Here is a 12,238-nt window from a genome sequence, read left to right on the forward strand (position 1 = left end):
GGCCCCAGCCCTGTGCAGGCCGGGGGAAAATGGGGCCCCTGCCGAGGCTGGGCCAGCTCGGTGCACGCGTGGAGCACCCTTGGGTGCCAGGGCTCCACCAGAGGAGCTGGGGGCAGAGGGGGCCTGTGTGGGCGAGGCCTGGGGGAGGCTGGGCCGAAGCTCCAGGCACACACGCGAGGCAGGAACGTGCCGCACAGGGTGTCACACCGTGGGCCACGCAGGAAAGCATCACTGCAGCCCCTTCCGCAGCAGCACTGTGGTGACCCCCCCCCCTCTCAAGGACGTTCAAAGCGGGGAGGGCTCAGGAGCAGACATGTATTGCCAAAACACAGAATTACACAGCCCAGAGCACTGGGACAGGACCCCACTGACACCCCCGAGTCATCCACCACCCAAGGCGCAGGAGCTGGGTGGCATCCAAGCAGCCCCCTCCTCACACCCAGGGTCTCTGCGGGCACCAAAAGCCCCAGAGGGGAACAGCCCCAGAGAGGCACCTCCCGTGCCCCTGGCCTGCCCGGTCCTGGTGGAGACGGTCCCCACTGAAGGCCCCATCACCACAGGCATCAGGGACAGGGTGCCAGCCATCCCTGCCTGGCTCCGCAGCTCCCTGCAGCCAGGGTCCATCCGTCCCCCCTGCTGGGGGGCCCCGGGATGCTGCCCTGCTCAGATCTCCTGCAGGAAGTCCACGGGGAAGAGCCCCACTTTGCGGCCGGTGTAGACTTTCACGTAACCGTTCACCTCCTCACCTTTCTGCACCACGATCTGGGGGTGGGGAAAGGGGTGTGGGTGAGGTGCCCCGGTCAGCAGGGGAAGGGGGTGACCCCCAGGAAGAGGGGGACAACAGAGAGGGTCCAGGACAGGGGGCTGGGGGAGATAGACATAGGGGGAGGGGGGCAGTTAATGAAAGGGGGCTGGGGCAGAGATGGGGGGGCTCAAAAAGCACTGGTTGTGACCACATGGTCCTGCCTCACCTGATCCTTCTTGAGCGTGATCTGCCCAATTTCCCGGTTGCCCACGAAGGAGCGAGTCACCTTGTGCACCCGCTCCCCAGCCCGCACCCGGATGATGAAGTTCGGGGGGAAGTAGCCAATTTTTTCACCAATCTTCCCCTGAAAGAAGTCCATGGATGGATGTCAGGCAGGGGTTGGAGTCAATCTATAAGACCCCCAGATACCCTCAGCCTGCAGATTGTGCGTTGATTAAAACACAGCAAATTTAGGGGGCTGTGCCTCCCTTGGAGTGCAATTTGCACCTCCAGTCGAGCTCTCCCTTTTCTTTAAGCCCTGCATGTCTTCCCTCTGTGTCTGCAGGATATCAGCCTTACCCGCCACCACTCCTCATTGGAGTCATCAACCACCGTGATCTTCTCCCCTGGCCTGCAAAGGGAAGGAAGGGCTTGGTGTGAGGGGGGCTGGGACCACCCTGCTATGGGAGAAAAGGAAAATTGCTCTTCCCGTGGCACAGACTCTTAGGGCTCCATGTGGAGGATGCATACAGCTCACGGACTCATGGACAGGTCCTGTACGTGAGCAGCTCAGCCTCAAGTCTGGGGTGCAATAAATCAGCGGAACCATAAAAGACAAACACCAGCAACCTTAGAAATGAGGCTTGTGCCCAAAACCTGGGAGCTGGGAGAGCTGGCTCAGTGAGAGCCAGGGCTCCCCCTCGATGCTTTACCCATAGGGGCAGAAAATCCACAAAACCTACCCCAGAGCCAGCATGGCTCTAAATTCTGCCCTCATTAAGTGGCTGAACCCTCCGGGCTCCAAGAACCTCACTGTTGAGGTGACGACATCTCCCCATCCCCGCTGGACACCCCAATTCCTTCCCCCCCATTACCCCCATGCCCACTGTGTGGCTGCAAACTCACGGGAAATCCAGGTCGTCTTTCTCCAAGGCTTTGAAGCGATAAAGCGCCACGAAATAGTGAGACTGCAGATAGCCACCACGCATCCCCGGCTGGGGCTTCTTGTTCTTGGAGAGCAAGAAAGGGGGGGTTCAGGGCTACAGGGAGACTGGGCACAGCCCCAGGGAGCTCAGCAGGGAGGGCTCAGAGCCTTTGGGGTGTAGGGTGAGGATGATGCATACCTTATCATCTGTCGTGCTCTTCTCAGCCTTCTTGTCCCCTTCAGAAGTGCCTGGAAATGGGAGGGGAGTGGTGGTGGTGACATCTCTCCTGCTGCTGCCACCCCACCCATGGCACCAGCCTCATCTCTGGGACCTCTTATGCTCAGGAGATCCAAGACCTGAACTGGAGACCCCCTGTCTGCAGGGCAGATCCCACCCTGGGGGGGGGGCCCTTCTGTACAGTCCTCCCCGCAGCTCCTTCCCTGTCCCATGAACTCACCGCCCTCCGTTTTGCCCCCTTCTGGCTTTGTGGCCTCGGGTTCCTCATCCATCATCGCAGCCAAAGGCTGCAAAGCAGAGAGCAGTCAGCGGGCAGGGAGCTCCGGGGGTGGCACCGGGGCACAGGCTGCAGGGCCAGGACCCTCGTGCCTTTGGGGTGACAGCTCAGCCCCGCACTCACATTTTTCTTGTCATCCTGCCCTTTCTTGCGCTCCTTGTTGGCCATAATGACGCCTGTCCGGAGGGTCTCGAACACGGGGTCGCTCCTGTTGGCTGCTGCTGGGGCACGGACACCGTGAGAGGGGTTTGGCCACGGGATGTGAGGAGAGGGGGGGCAGCCCCGGCACGGGGACGCTACTTACAGAGCAGCTCCTTGACGCAGGCGTACTGCTGGTCACTGTACAGGGGCGAGCTGTACGCCCGGCGAAACCCTGGGGGCTAGGAGTGGATGGGGGGGGGGTCAGAGCATCGCCACCACCCAGACCCAGACCCATGGGGGCTCGGTGGTGGATGTGGTGCCTGGAGGTAGCTCAGGGTGCTGGGCAACCCCTCAGAACCAGGAGGGCAGGGGGGTGACGGGGTGACGGCACCGGGGCTACGGCCGCAGGGACCCAGCCGCTCGCTCCCCGCTGCGGTGCCGGGGTTTTCCCTGCTGGGGAGGCGCCGTGAGCCCAGGGCTGGGGGGGAGCACTCACGATTTTACCGAAGCAGCGTTGCATCTCCACGTAGGACTGGCAGTGGTGGTGGATGTTGGTTTTGCAGTTCTTGCACCTCAGGCCGAACTTGTTGTTGACTGGCCGTGGGGGGGGTGGCGGGGGGGAAAGGAGAGGCAACGTGACACTGCAGCTGTGGGAACGGCTGGGCTCGGGCCCTCGCCAGCCTTGGCCCCCAGCCCTCGCCCTGCCCGCGGCCCCCAGCCCTCGCACCCGCGGGACTCACGGACGATCATGCGGGCACAAACGTCACAGAACTTGGGCTTTTTGAAGTAATGATCCTTGAACTTGTGGGGTTTGTCATTGACAAGTTTCTGGGGCTCAGGAGGGGGCTCAGGCTCCTCCTCCTCTTCCTCCTCTTCCTCCTCCTCGTAGATGTAGTAGATGGGTCCCCCTGAGGGGCTGACAAGCTCCCCGTTGGGCTGCGGCTCTGGCGCCACCTCCTCCTTGGGTTTTCGCTGGAAAAGTTGCTTCAGCTTCTGTAGCTGCTGGGACAGGAGAGGATGCATCGTGCACTGCGGGTGCAGCGGTGAGGAAGGCAGGCAGAAAACCTGGTGCCCGGCTCTCTGCTCCACGCTCTGACCTAGAGACCCCTTCTTCCCCCCTAGGTGGGGGTAGATCCCAAGCACCCTGGGGCAGAAATGCTGGGAGGATGGGGTCCTTCTCCCAGCCCAGTGAGGTCCCCACAAAAGGAGCAGCTGTGAGTCCGTGGGGATGCAGCGCTGCAAACTGGCAAACGGCCATCTAGAGCCCCACTTGCCTTGGGGCCTGGTAGGCCTTCCCGATCCCACAAAGGCTCCTGCAGCTGCTGCAGGGACTGTGCTTCCCCCACCTGCCCAAGCTGTCCTGCAGGTACCCACTTACCCGGCTCTTGGGTTTCCCACCTGAAGCGGGTGAAGCTGGCGGCTCTGGCACTTCCTTCTCTGTCATACTACCGGGGGAAAACAGAGACACGGTGTTGGCTGGGGCTGGCCCCACTGCAGGTCCCTGGAGGGAGCAGGAACACCCAGACCTTGCTGGATGGGGAGCATCCCCCGAGGCGGTGTCGTCTCCTGCCACCCTGCCTGCCCCAGGAAGGGGCCACCTTTGCTGGGGACAAGTCCCAGGGCCCAGCACCTCCGGGGGCCCTGCTGCAGAGACTGGAGAGCAGCGGGCGCTGCTCCCAGCCCAGCACACGCAGCACTGCTGCTCGCAGGCTCAGACACACGGTGCCAAGTGCTGTGAGCCAGACCCTGGGCTACCTGCATGCGTCACCTCTGCCCAGACATCTCCATCTCACAATTAAACTGCAAACGGTGCCGCTCTTGGCCCCCTGTGACAGGCGTGCATGTTTCACTGTCCGACATCACGGCACAGCCCCGCTTTCTCCTCCCCAGAAGCCCAGCGCTACCAAGGGGATGGGATCTCTCCTGCATCCCCCAAAACATTCCCAATTCCAGCTCTGCCAGCCAGCCCACCATCTGCACAGCCCCTCCACCCAGACATCACCATGTTTGGTGCTACCTAACCCCAGGCTCCCACATACCCCCACGGAAACCCCCCAGGATGACTCCTTGCCCCAGGAGACAGCGATGGGGGCTGGGGAGTCCTGGGGCAAGGGGTGCTGCAGGAGCTAAGGGGCCCCGGGGCCTTGCAGTGACGTGTGTGGGGTGGGGGAGGGCTCGGGGGGGGGGTCAGTGGCCATGAGGAAGGGGAGCTGTGAACTTACGCCGTGTCTGGAGCTCACGTCCCGCGGCGAAAAACCCTGCAAGGGGTGGGTGGCCGGTGTCAGAGCCTTTGCTGGCTGTGGAGCCCCCAGCCCAATGCGCTGGGTGTGCAGGGAGGGGGGCAGCCGCCCCAGTCCCGTGGAGAGCGGGAGTGACAGGCCAGAGGGGAGCCGACAGCTGAGCGCTGGCGGAGGCTGACGCCGAGAAATTGGAGCCCATGCGCGAGCCGGGAGGGGAGCGGGGTGGAGGAGCCGTTGGCTATTTGCGTTGGTGGGTTGCTGGGCGTCACAGCGGCCCACCCACCCCCTGGCACGGGGCAGCCACAGAGCCAGGGCACGTCAAGTACTCCACCAGCCCCACTGCCTCATTTGTTGCTGCATTCAATGCCCCCGCAGCTGGGAGAGGGAAAGGAAAGCGGGGGCAGCAGCGGGTACCAGGCTCTGGTGGCTGTCCCGGGCAGAAAACCCTGCTGGTCTGCTGGGACAGAAACGTGCACAGGGAACCCACTGCTGCCTGTGCTGGGTGCTGTGGTCCTGGAGCTGAACCCCAGTGCCAGAGGTCCTGGACCTCTGTCCCCGAGAGGCTGTAGGTGGCCCTGGAGCAGGGGTTGGAGCCCAGCCCTTCCAGGTAGCTTTTACCTCTCCACCTGCTTGTGAAGGTAGCGTCCAAGTGTGGCAAGAGGCTCCAGCTGCTGCGTGCAGTGCCACGGTGAGGTTGGTACCAGCCCAACTCCTGTACCTGCAGGGCAGGAGGGTTGCATCTAGCAGCTCAAGGGCTGCTCCCATTTAATCCTGGTGCCCCCTGGCAGGGAATACAGCCGGGGAATACACCCCAAATCCCATCCCACACAGCTGCGTGGGGCCCAGCTGCTGGGAAAAGAGGCTATGAACATCTGAAAGGGGGACCCAGACCCAGGTCAAAGGGTGCAGTGCTCCTCTCCCAGTCTCAGCTCTCAGCCTTGGCAAGGCCACGAGCCCTTGCACACATCAAGCATGGGGCAGGACCGGGGCAGGAGCACACCCTCCTGAAAGCCAGGGAGCTCATTCGGCTCTCTGGCTGTCATCTTACCTCAAAGAAGCAAACAGAAAACCCCTAGCTCTGGTACTGACAGAGAATGGTAAAGCAGCATTAAAGTGATGGACAAGTTTTCTTTTTATATTTAAAAACAACCTCCCCCCAAACAAAAACAAAAATACCCCCCCAAAATAATAACCAGATTAAATAAAATGTGCAGTGAACATACCAATCAACACCTGTATGTGCAGTTCAACACAGTGCTTAACAAAACAATATACACAGGGTAAGGTGGGTGGGCATGGGCGTCACTCCAAAAAAAAAAAAAAAAATCAATTTCTTGTCTCTTAATTAAGTCCATATAAATATATCCAGGAAGGAGGGCGAGAAGAAGGGAGGGCAGAAAGGAGGAGAGAAGGCAGAGGGAAGTGCCTGCAGTCCAGTGTGCTCTGTGCCCATGCATGAGCCCTACTGTGAGCTGGCACGTTCCAGCACTCGCAAGTCGTAGTTCTTTTTGGCCACACGCAGCTTGAAGCGGCTGAGGGAGTTGTTGAGGCGGAGGGAGGCATTCTGGGCAGCCAGCGGGCTGGGGAACACGGCCACGATGGTGTATAAGGCAGCAAGGTCAGTGTGTCTGCTGTTCTCTGGAGTCCCGTTGCTGTCCCCGCCAACCCCATCTCCGCGACGCCCCTGAGTCTCTTTGAGCCACTGGATTTTGGCACCAGCCATCGCAAGCTGGGTAAAGAGCTTGTCAGCCTCTGTCCGTGTGATGCCCTCAGGCAGGTCCGTCACCTCCAGCACTCGGCCCAGCACTGCGATGGGAAGACAAGCACATGTCAGCAGCTGCGGTTCTAGGGTGGCGACAGCTTGGAGGGATCTGCTGCCTCCCCGGCTCTGGGGTTGGAGTGGTCAGTCTCTACCTCGCCCATGAAAGCAGAGCTTTGCTAAGCTGCCCCCACAATAGGAATGTATTTTTTGAAGCCAGACACTTCTTCCCCCTCAAGCCGCCCCTACCAGCCTGGTCCCTGCAGTGCCCCATCCTGACCCTTGCTGGTCCCCCGGAGTCAGCTCCAAGAGGGGACTGCTGCTTCGCAGGGCTCCAGCAGCACCGAGTCCTCCTCGTTTCCTTTGTCTGGGCTTGGCTTTTCAGTTTGGGCTTTCCCAGGTGTCCTGCCCCACCTTCCCACCCTCTGCCCTGGCAGGGAGGACCCACAGACAGACGGCTGTTGCACCTTGACATACGCAGACCCTGAATGTGACTTTGCCCGCTGTGCTCCCCCCACAGGGAGCAGGATCCCCTCGTGTGCCCAGGCCAGCGTCGTGCCAAACTCTCTGCCTCTGTCCTGTGGTACCCAAACACTTCTGCTGCCTCCTGGCTCCAGCCCCGGCTTTTGGGCTTAGAGGAGGGCTGGCTGAATGGATTCTTTGCTAATATTAACATGGCATGGAATGAACATGCCAGCTGCAGGGAGGGGGGACAGCTCCCCAGGCAAGCTGCTCTTAAAGGGCCCCCTGTGACCCGCTGTGCTTGCTGGTGACGAGGAGGGGACGTGGGGGACACATCCGGAGCCTCCAGAGAGCCCATGCAAACTGCCCGCCCTACAGGCCAGGCTCACGCCCAGCCAGCAAGGCTTGCACAACTGGGGGGAGAAGCCAGACTCCTTCTGGCCTGACACAAGCAATTGGGGACTCCTGGGAGGGAAACAGCAGGGAAACGATCCTTGGCAGCCACTCCTGGAAGATCCCAAAACTCTTCACAGAGATGAGGGCTTTGCAGCTCCTGGCCCCACTGGGAAACTGGCACGTTAGAGGGAAGGGGTGCTTGGGAGGATAACGGTGGGAACAAGGTATCAGAGGTCTGGGCAGTCGCTGTCTGCTGACAGAGGAAAAAACCCTGAGTTCTGCCTGCCAGCCACACCTGCTCCATCATTTCAACCCTCATGGGGGACATCAATAGGGCCCAGGTGACCTGGTGCCCATCCCTGCCTTTCAAATAGTTTTTCACCTCCCTTCTGCAAAAGCTTTGATCGGTGTAGGCAGCGTTCACTGCAACCTGAGCAGCCCCTGTCCCCTCACCTCCCTCTGCACACAGCTGAGAGGGACCGAGCATCCCCACACGCCCCAGTCAGGCCTCACATGGGCTGTGGGGTGTGTGTGGGGAGGTGGTGGGGGCAGGAACTGGTCTGTGGGATGCTTGTGTGGACAGAGGGAGCATCCGGGATCTCTGCCAATGCCACCTACACCCGTGCAGGAGGGACCAGGCAGAGGGCAAAGGGGGAATTGCTCGAGGAAGGTCACTTGCCTACATCACTTGTCCCAAGGTCAGTGGATGCTGACTTGAGGGCGTGCCTCTTGCTCCGGTTTCCGTGTTTCATTCCAGTCTGTCCCTTAAAGAATAAAAACAGCAGCACGTCACCCGAGGAGAAATGGTGGCCTCCCAGTGCATCCCGGGGCAGCGGGTGGGCAAGCCCGAATGTGATTAGGGGGAATGGAGACACCTGGGTGAAACCTGCACCCCTGGCACCTTTTAGTGGCACCGTGCTTCTGAGGTTAGAGGAGCCCAGGACACAGCCTTGGTTCCAGGACACTCCCAAGGCCCTGGGGCTGACAATGCTTCTAGGCAAAGCCAGGGACAAGGTGAAATTCTAAGCCCAGTGTGGTCTGTGGGGGGGGGGTCTTGCTCTGCTCCCACAGCAGTGAGAAGGATGGATGGGGGTCAGCCCCCGTTTTACCTGGTGTGTGTTGTAGTTGGGCTGGTTGTGGAGCAGTGGTGGGGGACAGATAGACAAATTATACTGCAGCGGCTGGCCCAGCAACGAGTAACGCCCATCGCCTACAAAATTTGAAGCAAATATCGGTAGGTGTCTAAAGAAATCACAGGAAGGACCCACCCCTGTGCTGTTCCCACTCTTTTCCCTTACCTTGTGCTGGGCCCATGGGGCGGGGGAACTGTGTGAGGACCGGGAGGGAGCTCAGCCCCGTGCAGACGCTGTTGAGGTTGGTGACAGGAGACGGCGTCGGGGACTGCGTGGGCGACGTGATGGGGCTGTTCAGCTGGGTGCTGGCCTGCAGGAGGCAGAGGGTCAGACACTCCCAGTGCTTGGGACCAGTCCCGATCCTGTCTCACCACCGTGGGATGAGCCCACCCCCTTCTCCCAGCCCACGCACACAGCATGGATGCCGGCGTCCTCTTTTCTCCCACCAGGCTGCTCCCAAAAGATGAGCTGCCTTCCTCCCAGTCCTCTCAATACCTGAGCACTGGTGTCTGGGTTGTACAGGTCTCCTGGCTTCTGCCCCCGCTGGTCCAGGCTGTAGTACTTACAGTGGCTCCACTGCACCACAGGGGCGTTCTGGGGGGGCTGGGGGCCATTGGGTACATTCAGCTGCATCACAACCACGCCAGGGCCTGATGGAGACACCCCTGGGGAGAGAGGACAGCAGCAGTATTGCCCAGGCTCTGCACACTGCTGCTGCTCGCTGTGGAAGAAGAGGCAGCAACTGCAGCCTTGCACTCTTCCCAAGAACACCTCCACCTTACTCTGTCCTTCACCATTCCTGCCTGTCCAGGTGGGTGAAGAGGGGCCCTACTAAAACCCTGCCAAGATCCCTGATATCATGCCTTACATCAGAGTGATGACTTTTTATCCAGGAAAAATGCAAGAAGAGGGGACGAGCCGAAGACAACTTGTGTGACCTCTCTGAGCATCACAACACAACCCCAGGCAAAGGATCTGACCCCAGAGCTGGGCGCAGAGCCCAAGTATTCTGGTTCCAGCTCCAGTTCTTGGAGTAATTCACCAGGTCCCCACCCCACACCCCTGCAGCTGGGACAGGACGCAGGGATCCAGCTCTCTCACCCCAGGAGCTGCCCCGGTGACACACTAAGCCCTGCTGCCAGCAGAGGGAGTCTGCAGCCCACAGCAACTCGCTGTGGCTCCTACCCCACCTGCCAAGGTTTGGGGACACCAGGCACAGGCCAGCATCAGCCTGTGAAGCCAAATCACTTTGCCACATCCTGAGGACTCACAGTGAGCCATGGGATGGGGAGCAGTAAGAGAGACCGGTCTATGAATCGGCAGCCCCTATACCCTATACCCCTTTTGCCCCTGAAACCTGATCCAACCCAGGTAGAATTGATGCCAGCCCTGACTGGGGACCCCTCTTACCTGAATACTGCTGCTGCATCTGTGGGGGGCTGCAGGGTGAGGGGGACTGTGGCATCTGGTACTGTTCAGAGCCGGGCGGCTGAAGGAACCCCACCGAAGGGCTGTGAAGCAGAAAGTGCTCTGAGAAACTGCAGGGGATGGGGAAGAGCCAGCAGGACTGTATGTGGAAGCAGCCCCCTCAGTACATGGAAAGACAGCTGCCTCCGGGGGAGCAGCACTGCATCCTGCAGGGCAGCTGTGCCCAGGAACCACTGGCTAGGGGATTTAGGACAGGGCAAGCTGAAGAGACATTTATGGTGCCCTACCACCTCCCCTAGCTGCAGGAGTAGGACAAGAGACCCTTTTGGCAGCAGGGTCTCCCTCCCCACGGCAGGCCAGAGATACAGAAGCTCTACCTGGTGCCATTCTGCTGGGCAGTCGGGATGACGCTGTAGTAGATGGGTACACCCCCAGCCTGAAGCCCCCCCTGAACGGACTGGCTGGCCGGTACGAGCACTGGCTGCTGGAAGGGCTGCTGGACCACACTCTGGGACTCGTTGGCCACGGGAACCTGTGCAGGGAGGAGAGAAGCAGCTGTCTGGAATGTAGCAGGGAGAATTGACCCCAAAGAGACGCCAGTGAGGTCCATACAAGGTACAAGAGATACCAGGCAGTTGTCTACTGCTGTCCGGAGCAATCTTGCCCAGGAAAGGGCAGCCCCTCTCAGCTCTTCGTGGAACACAGTGGCTAAGGGAGCAGCGGCATGCAGTCCTTCTCAAGAGCTGCCCTACACTGGTTCAAATGTGAACGTGTCCCCCACCCTAGCTGGCAAACATGCATGATCTTCTCAAGACGAACATGCCTGACTTTGGCTCCGTCCCTCATGCACAGGAACAGGGCGCTGCAAGGCCTGCAGAGCTGAGGTCCCCTCCCCAGCAGCCCCTCACTGAAAAGCAACCCATGCCTACCTGGTATGAAGGCAGTGGAGTGTACTGGACCATCAGACCTTGCATCTGGCTCCCCATACTGTTCCTCTGGCTGCTGAGGAGGCTCGGGGGCTGTGCCTGCTGCACTCCCATCATATTCTGCATCTGGCCCCCCATACTGTTCCTCTGGCTGTTGAGGAGCCCCCCGGGGGGCTGTGCCTGCTGCACTCCCATTACACCTTGGTACGTTTGCTGCTGGTTGGACATCATTGGCTGTAAACCTGTCAGAAGAACATTTAAATGGAACAGTTTTGCAGCTGGCCAAGGTAGGCAGCCTGTGACTTGGCGTATGAGAGGTGAAATCCTGCTTCGGCCCCTTCTCTTACTAAACAGTGAGAAAAGGGCTTCCCTCCTGGAAGATGTTAAAAGAGCTGAAGGAAGCTCCTGGCAGCACCCTGCAGCACCTCAGTGTAGGCTACATGCTGAGAGGGAGAGAAAATAAAGCCCCTGCAGCCAGGCCAAGTTTCAGCTTTGCTTTGCACTGTCAAGAGGCACTCTCTAGCCAGCAAATCCAGCAAAGAGTGGCAGAAGAGCACCTTAGGACAAGGAAGAGTACCAGAATCCAGACAGTGCAAGGGAGATCCTTAAGAGCCAAGGGAGTGCCAGGGAAGGGAAACGTGCTGCTCCCTCCCCCCTTCCACCCCCATTCCTTACCAGGTTGCTGGGTTTGCTGGGGGAGCTGCTGCGTGCGCTGGGAGCTGTAGGCCACTGGGTGACTGAGAGATCGGTATTGCTGGCTGGAGTTTGGGTACTGCCCAGGAGGGTAGTAAGAAACCTGAATCTATAAAAAAAAAAACACCAACAAACAAAAACAAACAAACAAACAAAAAAAAAACATGGTGATGAGAACATAAGAAGTGGGATCAAGAAAGCTGGACCCTCAGGACCAGTTTTCCCTCTCACCTGGCCTGACTTCTGCTGAAAAAAATACCAACCAGGGCTTTGGCTCTGGCCAGATGATGGCTCCTCAGGGAACTGCAGCCCCTGCCCGCTCCTCCCAAGCCTGCACTTCCAAGCTTTTCCCAGCAGTGCAAGAGCACAGTAGGCACAATTCTCACCATAGCTCAGGGGAACAATCCTAGAGCCATAATCCTAGAGCCTGCGAGACCCCAAAGAGAGCTTAGAGGCGTCAGTCCTGAATCTGGTCACTGTCCCTCCCCCAGTCTGAGGCAGGAACGGACAGAGGGCTCCCCAGGCAAGTGCCTTGTGAGCTCAGAGTGCCAAGGGGGCAGAAATCATACTGTGCCTAGCAAGGGAGCATGTGGCCAAGTGCTTTGACCTCTCTGTATTGATCCAACACAAAGAAGCAGCAGAAAAAGAGGGGGCCT

The 12,238-nt window shown here is 59.6% G+C and overlaps 2 protein-coding genes across 9 annotated transcripts in view; both read right to left on the reverse strand.

Annotated features, from left to right (window-relative positions):
• Positions 1-301: 301 nt before the first annotated feature.
• Positions 302-4,972, reverse strand: STAC3 (SH3 and cysteine rich domain 3). Of its 4 annotated transcripts, none has more exons than XM_068663539.1 (12): positions 4,768-4,972; positions 3,924-3,990; positions 3,286-3,547; positions 3,042-3,139; positions 2,709-2,784; positions 2,528-2,622; positions 2,348-2,414; positions 2,089-2,138; positions 1,871-1,974; positions 1,325-1,376; positions 972-1,109; positions 302-762 (listed from the first exon to the last, which is right to left on the reverse strand). In XM_068663539.1, the coding sequence occupies exons 2-12, from the start codon at positions 3,987-3,989 to the stop codon at positions 664-666; spliced, it is 1,107 nt and encodes a 368-aa protein (XP_068519640.1). In that variant the 5' UTR covers position 3,990; positions 4,768-4,972; the 3' UTR covers positions 302-663. The 4 variants fall into 4 exon arrangements, with proteins under 4 accessions (XP_068519640.1, XP_068519642.1, XP_068519643.1 ...); XM_068663541.1 differs by having other exon boundaries at positions 3,286-3,544; positions 4,768-4,970; XM_068663542.1 differs by lacking the exon at positions 4,768-4,972 and adding an exon at positions 4,072-4,413 and having other exon boundaries at positions 3,286-3,544.
• A 1,022-nt stretch (positions 4,973-5,994) lies between these two features.
• Positions 5,995-12,238, reverse strand: part of R3HDM2 (R3H domain containing 2) — a 52,280-nt gene continuing 46,036 nt past the window's right edge. For all 5 annotated transcript variants that reach the window (XM_068663527.1, XM_068663529.1, XM_068663531.1 and 2 more), the window contains 9 exons: positions 11,565-11,691; positions 10,893-11,131; positions 10,341-10,495; positions 9,946-10,046; positions 9,031-9,200; positions 8,701-8,845; positions 8,512-8,612; positions 8,082-8,166; positions 5,995-6,591 (listed from right to left, as the gene is read on the reverse strand). In XM_068663527.1, coding sequence (XP_068519628.1) covers positions 6,248-6,591; positions 8,082-8,166; positions 8,512-8,612; positions 8,701-8,845; positions 9,031-9,200; positions 9,946-10,046; positions 10,341-10,495; positions 10,893-11,131; positions 11,565-11,691 — 1,467 coding nt within the window. In that variant the 3' untranslated portion in view covers positions 5,995-6,247. The remainder of the gene's footprint in view (positions 6,592-8,081; positions 8,167-8,511; positions 8,613-8,700; positions 8,846-9,030; positions 9,201-9,945; positions 10,047-10,340; positions 10,496-10,892; positions 11,132-11,564; positions 11,692-12,238) is intronic.

The sequence above is a fragment of the Anas acuta genome, chromosome 29 (assembly GCF_963932015.1).
Source record: "Anas acuta chromosome 29, bAnaAcu1.1, whole genome shotgun sequence".
Classification (NCBI taxonomy): Eukaryota; Metazoa; Chordata; class Aves; order Anseriformes; family Anatidae; genus Anas; species Anas acuta.